Below are 17162 nucleotides of genomic sequence, written 5' to 3'. Positions count from 1 at the left end.
CACTTGGTCGCTGCCTGGGCATGTCGACGTTGTTCTAACTGGTGGACACCTTCACGGATGCTTCTTCTCCGTTTTGGCCAGTCTCGGGCAAGAGATTCCCACGAATCAGTGCAGATGTCACATTTTATCAGGGAGGCTTTAAGAACATCCTTGTAGTGTTTCCTCTGCCCTCCTGGTAGCCTCTTGCCATGACGGAGCTTGGAGTAGAAAGCACGTATTGGAAGTCTTGTGCCAGGCATGCAGACGATGTGGCCTGCCCAGCATAACTGACTAGCCATGACCAGTGTCTTGAAACTGGGGATGTTGACCTGAGAGAGGACACTGATATTGGACTGCCTGTCCTGCCACTGAATTTGCAGGATGTTGTGGAGTAGCCGCTGGTGATATCTCTCCAGGGCTTTGAGATGTCTGCCGTACAGTGTCCATGTTCCCGACGCATATAGGAGGGCAGGTAACACTGCGACCCTGTAGACCATGAGCTTGGTGCCAGATATGAGGTCTTTGTCGTCAAACACTCTTTTCCTCAAATGACATCATACTGCAGCTCAATGACAGAGGTTGGAGTGACCTTGGTTCTGGACTGGAGGTGACGTAGGTTAAATAGTTTCCCGTTCATCCTGTACAGTAGATCTACTCCGGGAGGGAGCTTTAATATGAACTAATAATACAATTCCAAAGGGGGCTCACATAAAAAAAAAAGTAAAGTTCAAGGAAATGCCCTAGATCCCACCACGCAGACAGAAGATTGTACAAGTAGGACACAGATTGAAGGATTTAGGCAAGAGATGCGGGGGGAATGTAAGGAAGAGCTTTTGTACGCAGTGGGTGGTAATGACCATTGCCCAAGAGGGTGGTAGAAGTGGCGACAATAAATTATTTCAAAAGGAAATTGGATAGGCATTCAAAGGAAATACATTTGCAGGGCTACAGGGATCGAGCGGGGAGTGGGACTGACTGGATTGCTCTGCGGATTGCTCTGGATTGACTCGATGAGCCAAATGACCTCCTTCAATGCCGTAATTGTCTCTATGACTCTATAACAGAGACCTGGGTATACTAAAAACAGAAAGTGCTGGAAATACTCAGCAGGTCTGGCAGCATCCATGGAGAGAGAAGCAGAGTTAATGTTTCAGGTCTGTAACCTTTCATCAGAATTGGCAAAGATTAGAAATGTTATAGGTTTTAAGCAAGTGAGGGGGGGCCGGGTGGCGGGGAAGAGAAAAAGAGGAAAGCTGTTTGATAGGGCAGAGGGCAGGAGAGTTTAAACAACAAAGATGTCATGGGACAAAGGCAAAGAGCATGTGAATGGTTGTGGTGAACAACAAAGCATTAGTCCAGAGTGTTAATTGCAGAATAATGAACAACTCTGTCCAAAAGCACAACCTGATAAACAGGCACATGGTTAAAAAATAAAATAATTTTTAAAAAAATAAAAAAATAGAAAAGGCCAGTCATGCTCTGAATTTGTTGAACTCAATGTTGAGTCTGCAAGGCTGTAGTGTGCCTAATCGAAAGATCAGGTGCTGTTCCTCGAGCTTGCGTTGATGTTCACTGGAACACTGCAGCAGGCCAAGGACAGAGATGTGGACATGAGAGCAGGGGGGAATGTTGAAATGACAAGCAATCGGAAGCTCGGGGCCATGCTTCCAGACTGAGCAGAGGTGTTCCGCAAAGCGGTCACCCAATCTGCGTTTGGTCTCCCCAGTGTCGAGGCGACCACATTGTGAGCAGCAAATACAATATACTAAATTGCAGGAAGTACAAGTAAATCGCTGCTTCACCTGAAAGGAGTGTTTGGGGCCTGAGATAGTGAGCAGCGAGGAGGTAAAAGGGCAGGTATTACACCTCCTGTGATTGCATGGAATAGTGCCGTGGGAAGGGGACGAGGTGGTGGGGGTAATGGAGGAGTAGACCAGGGTGTCGCGGAGAGAACTATCCCTTCAGAATGCTGACCAAGGAGGGGAGGGGAAGATGTGTTTGGTGTGGCATCACCCTGGGAGTGGCGGAAAGGATGATCCTTTGGATGTGGAGGCTGGTGGGATGGAAAGTGAGGACACGAGGAAACCTGTCGCGGTTCTGGGAGGGAGGGGAAGGGGTGAGGGCAGAAGTGCGAGAAATGAGCTGGACATGGTTGAGAGCCCTGTCAATCACAGTATGGGGGACATCCTCGGTTGAGGAAAAATACGTCGCAGAAGCACTGTTGTGGAAGGTAGCATCATCAGACTAGATGCGTCGGAGACGGAGAAACTTGGAGAATGGAATGGCGTCCTTACAGGAGGTAGGGTGTGAAGAAGTGTAGTCGAGGTAGCTGTGAGAGTCGGTGGGCTTCTACTGAGTATTAGTGGACAGCCTATCCCCAGAGATGGAGACAGAGAAGTTGAGGAAGGGAAGGGAATTGTCGGAGATGGAACATGTAAAGGTGAGAGAAGAGTGGAAACTGGAAGCAAAGATGATGAAGTTTTCCAGTTCAGGGTGACAGCAGGAAGTGGCACCGATACAGTCATCAATATACCGGTAAAAGAAGTGCGGGAGGGGACCTGAGTAGGACTGGAACAAGGAATATTCGACATATCCCACAAAAAGACAGGCATAACTAGGACCCATGCGGGTACCCATAGCAACACCTTTTATTTGAAGGAAGTGAATGGAGTTGAAAGAGAAGTTGTTCAATGTAAGAACAAGTTCAGCCACGCGGAGGAGGGTGGTGGTGGATGGGGACTGGTTAGGCCTCTGTTCAAGGAAAAAGTGGAGAGCTCTCAGGCCACCCTAGTGGGTGATGGAGGTGTAGAGAGATTGGACATCTATAGTGAAGAGGAGGCAGTTGGGGCCAGGAAACGGGAAATAGTCGAAACGACAAAGGGCGTCAGAAGAGTCACGGATGTAGGTGGGAAGAGACTGTACCTGAGGAGAAAAGATAGAGTCAAGATAGGAAGAAATATGTTCAGTGGGGAAGGAACAGGCTGAAACAATGGGTCTGCCGGGTCAGTCCTGTTGTGGAAAGGTCACAGACCTGAAATGTGAACTCCACTTCTCTCTCCACAGATGCTGACAGATCTGGTGAGTATTTCCAACACTTTCTATTTTTATTTAGAGATACAGCACTGAAACAGGCCCTTCGGCCCTCTGAGTCTGGGCCGACCATCAACCACCCATTTATACTAATCCTACACTAATCCCATATTCCTACCACATCCCCACCTGTCCCTATATTTCCCTATCACCTACCTATACTAGGGGCAATTTATAATGGCCAATTTACCTACCAACCTGCAAGTCTTTGGCTGTGGGAGGAAACCGGAGCACCCGGCGAAAACCCACGCAGACACAGGGAGAACTTGCAAACTCCACACAGGCTGCTGCCTGAGGTGGGCGCTCATCCCTTAAAGGGACAGTGTCCTGGGCGACAGGCAGTTAATTGCCTGCAACGGCGGGGGGGGCGGGGGGGGGTTCTGATGGAGGGCCGAGGCAGGGCTTCCCTCAGCCTTCCAGCCCGCCGCCAGGACCCCTGTCGGCAGAACAATATTCAACCGAGACTTTAGAGGTATTCAAAATTATGGATGGTTTTCATTTTGGAGCCAGCTAATTACCTCACCTCTAATCGGTTGACAGTTAGAAAGGTCAGTGCCAATGACTTATTTCTGTGAGACAGAGATTCCAATTTCTAATACCCATGAGAGAGGAAGAGATACATAAATAGAGAGAAGGCAGTTTCTTTGCCCTTTCCAGTTTAATTTATTTTTCAATGGAAGTACACAAATCTTTTTTGAAGGAAACAGAGAGGGGGGGAAGGGGCTGAGGGGAAGGAAGAAGGTGAAGTGGCTGAGTTTGAGGAGGCTTCTGGCCTGTCACTACCACACCCTGGAGGAAGCAAATGGAAGTGAGGGAGTGATAGAAGAATCAAGGGTGAGGTCATTGACAGTGCAGCAAAGGGGAGGGGAGCATAAAGAGTTTGAGTGGGGAGCTTAAGGGGGAAGTGGTAAGGTAGTGATGGGACTGAGGCTATGATAGAAAGGGGAATGAACAGTGAAAAAGTGATGAGGTAGGGGATACGATTGGAGCAAGGGGTAAGGGAAAATGAGTGATTGAGGGAGGTGGCAGGAAGGCTAGATAACATCCAGCACCTCGGTCTGGTGCCTTCCTACGACTGCTTTTTCAGCATCATGGGCTTGCTCGAAAGGAAATTGTGAGCATGAACTTACATCTATTATTTTATGACACTATGTTCCAGTCTATTATTTTAGAGGCAGAATGCTCAAAAAATAAAATAGGTTTGTCAGTCTCCCATGGTGTTTCACACAGAAAGTGCAGACTAAGTGTAATCTTCAGGTGAGGCAGAGATGGAGGGTGGGGATTATTGGACCAGGACCTACAGACTTAATTCAGTCCTCACTGTGAAGTCATATAATTCAACCTTACTTTTATGCATTACTCAGTTTGTCTATTATTACTTACAGTTAAATAGCAAAACTTAAATGTAATTTCAGAAGCAGAGGAAGTGTGAAGGTTTGGGTACAGTTCTCCACAGTGCAGGCTGAGGAGTTGAGATGTAGTGTCTCTACTGGCAGGCGAGTGTAATTACAGCATGACAAATTTATTGGCAGGTTGCATTATAAATGTGAACATAGGATTTTATAATAGAAGAAGTTGACAGGAAGCACATGTGGATATGATATTTTAATATAGACTGGTTGACCATCTGTGGTGCTGCATATGGCAATTTGGAAAACATTATCTCTCACTCTTCTGATTCTGTCTGTTTTTCTCTTCTGCTTTCTCCCTTTAGTTCTTTGCTTCTCTCTCTTTCTGTCTTTTTCTTCTTTCCTTCCAAATTGGAGATATGGGATAGTATTTTAACTGCCAAAGGGTGGTGGGTTTGGGTGCGAACAGGGGGTGGGATTAAAACCCCGAAAAGCAGCTTTGGGGTCGGGAACCTGACATGATCTTTGCTCACTTCCGGGTTTAACCCAGGTGGGTTTGCGGGTGAGCCGGGAACCTCGGTGCAGCTGTCAGGTAAGTAATTAATATATTCAAAGAGACAATTAATTGAGAATTGATCCTAACATTCAGGATTTAACAGCCTGTGCACGGGTTTCTTAAGATATGAGGTACTTGCCAGAATCAATAAAGTGAGAGCACTGTGGGGAGTCACTGAACAGTGCAACTGACATGTCAGGAAGCCTTTAAAAAGTAAAATTGCAAAGCTTGTGGTCAGCCGCAGTGAAAGGTTTATGTTTACAGGATTTGTGCTGAGAGCCTGATTTCACTGCTTTGGAGGTCATTTCTAACTTTTGGAAGTACTTTCATCTACCTTGCAGTTTACTACCTTCATCTCAACTTCCATGCTGTCAGACTTCACTGCAGCATGAGAGCAAGTGATGCAGCAGGAGCAACAGGAGCAGCCACGCCAACAGCAGCAGCACCAGGAGCCACACCAATCGCACAACAGCAAGAGCAGCAGCAGCACCAGGAGCCACACCAACCGCACCAGGAACAGCAACAACAGCAAGAGCAGCAGCAGCACCAGGAGCAGCAACAACCGCACCACAAGCAGCAACAACAGCAAGACCAGGAGCCACACCAACCACACTAGGAACAGCAACAACAGCAAGAACAGCAGCAGCACCAGGAGCAGCAACAACAGCAAGAACAGCAGCAGCACCAGGAGCAGCAACAACCGCACCACAAGCAGCAACAACAGCAAGACCAGGAGCCACACCAACCACACTAGGAACAGCAACAACAGCAAGACCAGCAGCAGCAACAACAGCAAGACCGGCAGCAGCACCAGGAGCCACACCAACCACACTAGGAACAGCAACAACAGCAAGAACAGCAGCAGCACCAGGAGTAGCAACAACCGCACCATGAGCAGCAACAACAGCAAGACCAGCAGCAGCACCAGGAGTAGCAACAACAGCAAGACCAGCAGCAGCACCAGGAGTAGCAACAACAGCAAGACCAGCAGCAGCACCAGGAGCCACACCAACCGCACCAGGAACAGCAACAACAGCAAGAACAGCAGCAGCACCAGAAGCAACACAACACCAACAGCAGTTTCCTTCTCCATAGCCCTATGCTGTTCCACAGGACAGAGGGGATGGACACAGAGCTGCAGCTGGAAGGAGTTGATACCCCAGCACAGAATATACAGATCCTCTGATCAGCTTCCTCGACATGACACAGCAACAGAGCCTCAAGAGGCTCAGGCTTTAGCGACAGGTCATTGCTGACATCTGCAGCTTCTGGAAGAAGACCCCCTTCCAAGAGGGTCAGGTGGCACACATTTCCAGTGACCGTCAAGGTCACCAGAGCCCTGAATTTCTTCCCCTTTGGCTCCTTCCAGGGATCAGCTGGTGACAATCTGCTGCCCACACGTGCATCTACCAGATCACCGATGCCTTGTTTCCCAAGGCCGTCATTTATGTCCATTTTGCCACGGATGAGGCCAGTCAAAGACAGAGGGCTGAAACAAAAACAAGAAATGCTGGATTCACTCAGCAGGTCTGGCAGCATCTGTGGAAAGAGAAGCAGAGTTAACGTTTCGGGTCAGTGACTGCATCCGCAGTATTTTGCTTTTATTAAAGACAGAGGGCTGTCAGTTTTGTTGCAGTGGCTCCATTCCCACAGGTGCAGGGAGTCACTGATTGGGCACATGTACTAAAAGTGCAGTGAATTATCAATCAGAATGGATTTCACTCCCTCAATGTTCAGATAGTTTGTGACCAGCAGAAGGTTCCGAAGAAGGGTCACTGACCCGAAACGTTAACTCTGCTTCTCTTTTCACAGATGCTGCCAGACCTGCTGAGTGGTTCCAGCATTTCTTGTTTTTATTTAAGAAGGTGATCATGCATGTCTGTGCTAGATATCCAGGGAGCTGCCAAGATTTGTTCATTTGTAGCAGTCACATCTCCCACAGGCTTTCACTCCTCCACGCAGCGTCAGTGACTGACTCCTCGGAGACATGGGCTACCCTCTGAGGAACTGGCTGATGGCTCCTCAGTGTCCTGTGCCCTCCAACAGGAACTCTCCAATGCTGTCCCTGTCTCCAGCAGCTGCTCCTGCTCACTTGTGATGTGTGTCTCACAATGTGACAACCTAGCTATCTCTACTCCTGTACCCATCCAGGTACGTGAATCGCGCTGGTGGAGGGTGCACATGTGTCATTTGACAGTGCATCCTCAAAGTGTTCATTCTCCTGCAAGGACTCCTCGGACTCTTCCCTCATCAGCTCCTCTGTCACACGTGAAGGACCTATGGGAGATCAAAGACATGACTACGTGCTGACAAGGGGAAGGGGCACAAACTCAACACAGTGCACATCATAACAGCTCAGTTAGCAGTGACATCAATTCAACGTGACTGCCAAGTGGCAGTGTGATACCTAATACTGTTACCAGATCTCCGGGCCACCCCCATCTCTCCATCGCCAACACTTAATGTGTGTGTGCCACCAAGCCGATCTCCAAGACTTCTTCCTCCAATACAGTAAGGCTGGCTATGGCTGCAGGTCCAACCCCGCTTCTCTGCCTCTCTCTGGAGTTGTGAGCTCTCTTCAGCAGTGAGAGAAAGCAGAGCGATATGAGTGTGAGGAGAAATGTGTGTTGAGGATGAAATGCGAACATTTGTGGACGGTGACTGTGAGGGATGGATGCGAAGTGGCAAGAGGATGAGGGTGAGTGTGAGCGTTGGCTGTTCAAATGGAGGTTTCAGGAGATGCCTGGAGAGATATGAAAGTGTGGAACTGCGAGGTGTATCAGTCAAGGGAATGCTGTGCAGGAGAATGCTAGGGAAGTCAGTAAGTGTTGGATGCCACCTGAAAATGGTATGCCACTCACCTTTGCTAACTGAATCAGGTCATTAAACCTTTTCTGATACTGTATCCAGATCCTGGGCAGCACACTCCTGCTGCTGACAGCCTCTGCAACTTCCAGCCATGCCTGTTTAATTTGGGTGGCTAGCCTCTTCCTCCCATCCAGAGGAAAGAGCACATCCCTTCTATAGCGATCACTGCCTCTAACATAACCTCCAGAGAAAAGTCAAAGAACTGGCGGAAGCAGCAGCCATCCCATATCTTCTTTCCATGTTCTTTCCTTCAGTATCCTTCAGAAGTAAGGCTTCCCGCAGCCATTCTGACCTCAACCAGGGTCCCTTTAAATATAGAGCCTCCATTGACACAGTGCGGGTCATCATCACACAAAGCCTGCTGACATAACAAGCGGGTTCCTGACCCGCTACTGGTTTCCCCACTGCATGTGGGTCTGTTCAGTTAAGATTCTGCCTATGTTGTGGTACAGTGGGAAAGGAGTCACCAATGGCTGCTGGATGCTTTTGAGGTGTGGGTTGCAGGGAGAATTTGGCCCTCAGCAGCTTCTGGTTCTTCCCCAAATGAAAGGAGAGTGAGTTGCGCACATCTATGCGGCAAAGGTCATAAAAGGCGCTATAAAAATTCAAGGTTTATTTTGGATGCAGAACAACAATTGGTAGAGTCCTGTCAGCAGATTTTGGCCTGCTGGCTGTTTCTAATGCATAAAACCTCCAGGTTTCTGGCAGTTTAGCAGCAAACAGATACCATAGTGCAAACTGCATTTGCAAGAGGAGCATCTAAAAAGGGGAATCATTAGTATAACATACCCTGGTACTAACTATCAGCAAAACCTTTAAACTGTTGCATTTAATTTCTTTAAACCTGTTTACAATGCATCTGTTTTCCTTTACAAGAATGATTAAGAGTATTTCACACTGGGGGATTATCTTCATGCAGCATCTATGCATATTCATTTACAAGAAAATACATTCAACACATGTGATGATCAAATAGGAGTTGGCGCTAAATGTCTGACAGAGATTAAACCAGAAAATGAGTTAAATATTAGTTAAACATTTTGATTTCTTGTTAATAAAACCTTGCAGCATCAGCAATTTTGCAAATATCTCAAAAGGACTTGCATTTATATAGTGCCTTTCACAACCTCAGGATGCCCCAAAGCACTTTGCAATCAATGAAGTACTTATGAAGTGCAGTCACTATTGTAATGTAGGAAATGTGACGGTCAATTTGTGCACAGCACGCTCCCACAAACAGCAATATGGTAACGACCAAATAATCTGTTTTTCTAGTAATGTTGGTTGATCAAGGGTTCCAAGCAGTTAAAAGCGATGAATAAGAAGTAAACCAAAGCACAATCAAAGGGTTAAATTTTGAGGAAGCTATTAAAGGTGGGAATAGAGGTAGCAAAGTGTAGGGCCTTCAGCAGTGTTGCAGAGTATGTTACATGGCTAAGGTGGCAAAAGGCTCTGCCCCTGAAAGTTGCAAATGCAAACAAGATCTGGTAGAGTCAAGAGAAGCACAGCCTGGCATGAAAGACTGGGAGAGGCCGCAGTGGGTTGGGGGCAGGTGGGAGAGAATAGAATGAGGAACATACTGTTGGGGATGAGGAGCCAATAGAGGTGGAGAGTGGGCAGGATTGATTGGAGAGCAGGATAGTTTTGGATGAGTTAAAAGTTTATGTCAGCTGAAACTTGGAAGGTGGGCAAGGAAATAGAGAAATCCGGTGTGGAGAGGTGATGGCACAGGATGAGAGCTCCGAAATTAAAGGAAAAGGAGACTGATGCTGGAAGGTGGAAATGGCAGGAAATAGGTAGAAATTGCTATGATATTGGGTTTGACATTCACTTGAGATCAAACAGGACACTGAGGTAGCAGGCAGATGTGTTCAACCTGAATTGGCAATCGGCCAGGAAATATGATGAAACTGGGGGTTGGGTGTGGTGTTTTATATGAACATACGAATTAGGAGCAGAAGTAGGCCACTCAGCCCCTCGGGCCTACTCCAACATTCAATAAGATCATGGCTGATCTGATTGCAACCTCGACTCCACATTCCCGTCTACCCCCGATAACCTTTCACCCCTTGCTTATCAAGAATTTATCTACCTCTGCCTTAAAAATATTCAAAGACTCTGCTTCCACCGCCTTTTAAGGAAGACAGTTCCAAAGATTCACGACCCTCTGAAAGAAAAAAATTCTCTTCATCTCTGGCTTAAACAGTGACCCCTAGTTCTAGATTCTCCCAAAAGAGGAAACATCCTTTCCACATCCACCCTGTCAAGACCCCTCAGAATCTTATATGTTTCAATCACGTCGCCTCTTATTCTTCTAAACTTCAGCAGATACAAGCCTAGCCTGTCCAACCTTTCCTCATAAGACAACCCACCCATTCCAGGTATTAGTCTAGTAAACCTTCTCTGAACTGCTTCCAATGCATTTATATCCTTCCTTAAGTAAGGAGACCAATACTGTACACAGTACTCCAGATGTGGTCTCACCAATGTCCTGTATAACTGCAGCATAACCTCCTTACTTTTATATTCAATTCCCCTCTCAATAAGTGATAACATTCTATTAGCTTTCCTAATTACTTGCTGTACCTGCGGACTAACCTTTTGCGATTCATGCACTAGGTCATCCAGATCCCTCGGCATCACAGAGCTCTGCAATCTCTCACCATTTAGATAATATCTTCTTTTTTATTCTTCCTGCCAAAATGGACAATTTCACATTTTCCCAAATTGTACTACATTTGCCAGATCTTTGCCCACTAACTTAACCTATCTATATCTCTTTGTAGCCTCCTTATGTCCTCTTCACAACTTACTTTCCTACTTATCTTTGTGTCATCAGCAAATTTAGCAACCATACCTTCGGTTCCTTCATCCAAGTCATTTATATAAATTGTAAAAAGTTGAGGCCCTAGCACTGATCCCTGTGGCACACCACTCATTACATCTTGCCAACCAGAAAATGAACCATTTATGCCTACAGATTGTCAGCTAGCCAATCTTCTATCCATGCCCATAGGCTATCCCCTACACCACAAGCTTTTATTTTCCGCATTAACCTTTGATGTGGCAACTTATCACATTTTTGTTTACAGGGGTGAACAGGATAACTTCATCTCACCAACTACTCATTGTTTCTCCATGACTTACGATCAATTGGGGAACTTGAATTATGCTAAGTTACTTCAGGAACCATTGCCTGGGAACAGTTTAATTTTGTTTAAACTAGGTACACGGTACTCCTAAAACAAATCTTACCAGCAATATTAACCGAAGAAATGAAAGCTGCCATCAAAGCAAGGCATTCTGGAGTGTTTCCTGGTGTATAACTCCCTCCCATCAGTGTCAATCCACCAACTGCAGTTAAACCTGTTAGAAATTGAGGAGGAATAAACGATGCAAATTTAGTGTTATCACCATCATACTCAAACAAAAATGAAAATAAGAACTTTCCTTTTTTAATTTGTCAACCTTTTTCCCATGAACCCCATGGAACGTTTACCAGGCCTGATTTTTATCCCTAGCACCTATGTCAATGCTACCTCAGCAGAACTTCTGCCACCCCATCCCTGTCTCTCTAACCTAAGCCCATATCCCAAGTTCAGACTTGCAGCAGACTTCCTGTGTGATGATTGATTACACTGTCTTTAGCTTGTTTGACACAACGCAGCAACTCAAAATGCCAGAAGCACTCAACTGTATGTCAGGAACAAAAGGTTATTGTGCAGGTGACATCTTCCCATCAATTACATCGTCATTACAATATCCTTGCCCATAAATAGGTGGGCACTTTGAATATCTGACTTCACTGCGAGTGGGAAATCCCAAAAGCGGCAGAACAGTTTTTACCTCCACTTATTGGAGGTGGCGCAATGCCAGAGGTAAATCAGCCCCTCCAGTATATTACCTAAAAGTTATAAAATATATACAAAGATTGCCAATCACACAGTTTACGACATCATCTCAGCCCCTCCAACTGTGCTACCCAAAATATAAGCAGAGAATTAACTCTTCATCAAACTTCAGGCTCTAATGAAGGGCAGTCTGTTAATCTATTTTCCTCTTTCAAATGTTGATCCAGCATTTTCCCCAGCATATTCTGCTTTTGTTTCAAATTTCCTGCATACACAATGTTCTACTTTCTCCTATATCTACTCACTTTTGGATTCAGGTACACTTCCAATGATTCTTACTTTTTGTGAGAAATATTTGGTTTAAGAGCAATTTAGTTATGCACAAATTAAAAATTCATCTTAAAAAATTCAAGCTGCTGAATGAGCCTTTCTCAACAGGGGTGCAGGTTGGAGAACTAAGCCCAGAGATCAGCCTGCCTCCTTTGTAGCTCTGACGATTTCCTGACTCATTTTACCCAGTAGGAAAATTTACCTCAACTTGCTCATTCAATAACAGGTATCGCCTAACTTTTGAATATGAGATAAAATGAACAGAATAAGAAATGGAGACAACATAAAACAATCATTGTCACCATACCCAAACCCACTGCACAAAACTGTTCCTAATTCAGCACAATTTGTGCTTTACTAACTGCAATATTACACTGGTCTTTACCAAGGTATACGTTGGAAATAAAGGAGCCAAGCATCTCCAGCAATATGTTTTAGTAAAATAAAAAATATCTGTTCATCTGAAAGATTAAAGTATGCAACTTACAGCAGTCCAAATTTCAAGTGTAGTCCCAAGCCAAAGTTAAGTAATGTTAGGCAGCATCTGTGGAGAGAGAAACAGAGTCAACATTTCAGTTCTGATGAAAGGTCCCAGGCCTGAAATGTTAACTTTGCTTCTCTCTCCACAGATGCTGCCAGACCTGCTGAGTATTTTCCAGCATTTTCTGTTTTTATTTCAGATTTCCAGCATCTGCAGTATTTTGCTTTTACTTAAAAAATTTTACCTGGGTAACAGCAGCTTCCTTCAATGTCAACATATAAAAAAGATTCCGTTAAATTTTAATGCATAGATTAATTACAAATGGGAAGCCATTTTACTGAAATGAATGTAACATCCATTACAGAAAAACTAAGGACCCTGCCACTTTGCCTGCAGTTATTTTAATAAGTTGTCAAATTCTGTAACGCTAAACTTAAATGTCCCACAGTGAATTGCAAAAAAAAACTCAATAGAGACTCTCCCCAGTTTTGAGGAAATAAGTGACTGAGTTCTCTCATTAAATAGGCAGCACAGTGGTGCAGTGGTTAACACCGCAGCCTCACAGCTCCAGCGACCCGGGTTCAATTCTGGGTACTGCCTGTGTGGAGTTTGCAAGTTCTCCCTGTGTCTGCGTGGGTTTCCTTCGGGTGCTCCGGTTTCCTCCCACAGCCAAAGGACTTGCAGGTTGATAGGTAAATTGGCCATTATAAATTGCCCCTAGTATAGGTAGGTGGTAGGAGAATATAGGGACAGATGAGGATGTGGTAGGAATATGGGATTAGTGTAGGATTAGTATAAATGGGTGGTTAATGGTCGGCACAGACTCGGTGGGCCGAAGGGCCTGTTTCAGTGCTGTATCTCTAAATCAAATCAAAAAATCAAAATCAAATACTGAAGTGCCTACCTGAGATGGCATTAGTAACAGACATAAGAGGGGAGTGAAGGGCTGGTGTGATTCCCCAGACAGTATGATATCCAACAATTCCAGCCAGTCCCAAAATAGTCACCATCTGAGTGAACGCAACACTGGGGGCAGAGATTCCGAGTCCCATTAAAGTAGTTAGACCTGTGAATAAACGTGAATACTGAAGATGATTCATTAAAGCAATAACAAATGGGGCAGTGGGTTTGGGGGTGGGGGATAGGGAAGTAGAGTAGCAATAAATGAAGGGCAGTCTATTCAAAAAGCAGAGGTAGTAACTGAATTCCTTTACACAAAATTGCCATCACTAATTCCACACATCTTTAAATGTATTTTTGCTATTTAATTATACTTTTGTTCACAAAGGTTGACCTTTCTTTTAAATGAAAGTTTTTTTCCATTTTTAATGATAGAAAGCTTTTTTTTGTTACATATCAGAGTGCAGAAGTCAAGTCAGCAACTTGAAATTAAAAGAAGCATACAATAACAAAATAAAACAGAGTAAATACTCCGAACTTTAAAAAAGCACAGCAGGCTAAATGACAAAAATTACTATCAATAATATGTTTCATGTGGATATGGTACTTTCCCTTTAATAGATGTGGCTGATGTAGAGTCTTCGATTTCTTGTTAAACCTCAATGGAAAATTGAGGGCACTTGGACTAATCAGATTACTGGTTTCTGAGCAGGTACCATAAATTGCCAATTTAAAGAATCATGTATATTGTAGAGTCCACTAGCACAAGGTCAAAGCATTTGTCACAAAAACTGTAAAAGGCCAACATAAACTGTCCCACTTGGTTCACAAGTCATTCACTGGCAGCTACAGACAGCGGGCACCAGAAAATCTGAAGCATACCCAGTGGTAACTGGCCCAAGTTTCACCAAAGCACAACTGTAAAATACTGAACGAACCTGTGTACTGCTAGGGATTTACACTTGTTTAAGAATGCTGAAAGTAAAATCTAATTGTTAGCAGCTGTGAGTCTGCGTGCACAAGCAGCTCAGGAATAATAAAAAAATATTTATTGTAATCCATTTAATTCTTTCCATTTTCTTTTTCTAGAAGTGGAAGGGAAAGAGAACTATTGCGATTTAATTTGTATTAACTCTGCATATTTATGTTTTGCTTGCAAACTATCACACTATTAAATGCTATAAACTAAAATTAAAGAAACAAGCTGGCTATAATAAATTGTTTGCCTCATGTTTCCTCCTGCTTTGACTCCTAGGCAAAACACTTGCATAGTTTTCTTTGCATAAACCTAGAGCCAGGATCGAACAGTATCTTTGGCGAATTTCTAAGGACCTGATAAAGGTAATTTATGTCTTTAGTTTAGCTATATGCTAAGAAGGCATATGGTGTGTTAGCTTTTATTAGTAGGGGGATCGAGTTTCGGAGCCACGAGGTCATGCTGCAGCTGTACAAAACTCTGGTGAGACCGCACCTGGAGTATTGCGTGCAGTTCTGGTCACCGCATTATAGGAAGGATGTGGAAGCTTTGGAAAGGGTGCAGAGGAGATTTACTAGGATGTTGCCTGGTATGGAGGGAAGGTCCTGCGAGGAAAGGCTGAGGGACTTGAGGTTGTTTTCGTTGGAGAGAAGGAGGAGGAGAGGTGACTTAATAGAGACATATAAGATAATCAGAGGGTTAGATAGGGTGGATAGTGAGAGTATTTTTCCTCAGATGGTGATGGCAAACACGAGGGGACATAGCTTTAAGTTGAGGGGTGATAGATATAGGACAGATGTTAGAGGTAGTTTCTTTACTCAGAGAGTAGCAGGGGTGTGGAACGCCCTGCCTGCAACAGTAGTAGACTCGCCAACTTTAAGGGCATTTAAGTGGTCATTGGATAGACATATGGATGAAAATGGAATAGTGTAGGTCAGATGGTTTCACAGGTCGGCGCAACATCGAGGGCCGAAGGGCCTGTACTGTGCTGTAATGTTCTAATTCTAATTCTAATTTCCTGATTTCTGGTTTCATAGGAGTTTGAAACAATTACATTTTTATTTGGAGCGTCTCGTTCCAACTTTAAAAACCCAAAGCAAAATAGACCATTGTAATAAAAGTTACAAGACTAATACTTTACAGCTAAAGACCTTTATCAAGATCATGGATATCAAACAGTCCATTTGTCTACCCTACTCCTCCTGCCCTCAAATATATAATTTTAAGATTTTGAGCATTTTTTCAAATCATTGAACGAACCATGCCGAACACACATCTCACAAATGTCCTTCTCCATATTGGCATAAAATTCCTGTAGCCTAGACAAGTGGCAATTTTAATTATTTTTTCCGATGATTCAACGAATCATAAGAGTTCAGTCTATTTGTTAATAATATCATCCCACAGAATACTGGTAGCAAAGGTGATAGCTCATAAAATTAGGCAAGTAGTAGTGAAACAGAGGAAGAACTACACAGACAACTTAAATAAGAGGGCACCTGTTAATGAGATTTGAAGCTAGTGTGGTGGATGGAGGTCATAGCTGGTAGTCATTGCAAGAGTGCCACCAAATTGATTCTTGTAGTATTACGCTAACTACTGCCATAAATCATGGAGACTACTGAGTTAAAAGTAGTATTTCGAAGTTGGATTTTGTATTCCCGCCACTGGGAGCAACGGTAGCTGCAGAACAAGGTGGTCTTCCCCCACAGGACCCGCACCGCCACAATTACGCGGCGGGTGGCCATTTTACATATACACAGTGGCCGCCAGCACCCCCCCCCCCCCAATCGTGTGGCGGGAGCAGCCACAGCGACACTGTGAACGGCATCACCCGATACATAAGAACTAGGAGCAGGAGAAGGCAATTCAGCCCCTCGGGCCTGCCCCGCCATTCAATACAATCATGACTGATCTCATCTCGGCCTCAACTCCACTTTCCTGCCCATTCTCCATAACCCTTCAACCCATTACTAATTAAAAATCAGTCTATCTCCTCCCTAAATTTACTCAATGTTGCGGCATCCACCGCACTCTGGGCTGGTGAATTCCACAGACTCATGACCCTTTGAGAGGCTGCCAGTCCTGCATTTACTCTCTGCGTTCTGTGCACTTCAAAATGTTACTTTATCTGCAAGCAGCTGCCCTGGGGTTACATCTATGGCAGATGGACGATCAAGGGTGACCCTACAGTTCAGTGATGCTTCTCTGCTTATTCTCCTCCAGGCTGCGAGGGAACAGCGGGAGATCCTTTACCCCAGCACTGGCAAGAAGAGGTCCTCCCACCTGACCAAGCAAGCCTGGACAGAGCTTGCAGAGGAGGTGAACAGGCCTGGGGGTCATCTGAGCAGTCTGGGTCCAGTATTATAAGAGGATAAATGACCTCCTTCGTTCAGCCAAGCTAAGTGGCACATTTCCAAATTGCTCGGTGTAATCAGATTGTCCCCATGTGGCATGCCACATGGGTGCCACTGCCATTCCAGAGACAGAGAGGTCAGGGAGGATTGAAGGCACATGACTGGCTGCATATGTTGTCATGAACCTGCTTCCATTGTTAATATTTTTTGAGGTCTTGCGTTCAAAAGACTGTGGAAATGCCTGAGGAGATGCTGGACTTGCTTTCTTTTGAAAGGGTCACTGGAAGGACACTTGGGACTTTGTTTACAAACACTCACTGGAAGTCACATGTCTTAAATTGATGAAACAGCAGTAGCCTTGCTGACCTTTGTAGTTATTTACAGAGAAGTGATGCGTCTAGATTTATGGCGTCAGGAGTTGGCTT

The 17162-nt window shown here is 44.8% G+C and overlaps 1 protein-coding gene across 1 annotated transcript in view; it reads right to left on the bottom strand.

The window, feature by feature from the left end:
• LOC137370788 (NAD(P) transhydrogenase, mitochondrial-like) overlaps positions 1–17162 on the bottom strand; it is a 212996-nt gene that overhangs the window by 123502 nt on the left and 72332 nt on the right. The window contains exons 11-12 of the mRNA XM_068032745.1: positions 13409–13570; positions 11098–11208 (exon numbers count right to left, since the gene is read on the bottom strand). Coding sequence (XP_067888846.1) covers positions 11098–11208; positions 13409–13570 — 273 coding nt within the window. The remainder of the gene's footprint in view (positions 1–11097; positions 11209–13408; positions 13571–17162) is intronic.

The sequence above is a fragment of the Heterodontus francisci genome, chromosome 1 (genome assembly GCF_036365525.1).
Source record: "Heterodontus francisci isolate sHetFra1 chromosome 1, sHetFra1.hap1, whole genome shotgun sequence".
Taxonomy (NCBI): Eukaryota; Metazoa; Chordata; class Chondrichthyes; order Heterodontiformes; family Heterodontidae; genus Heterodontus; species Heterodontus francisci.
This window is presented reverse-complemented; position numbering and strand designations above follow the sequence as displayed.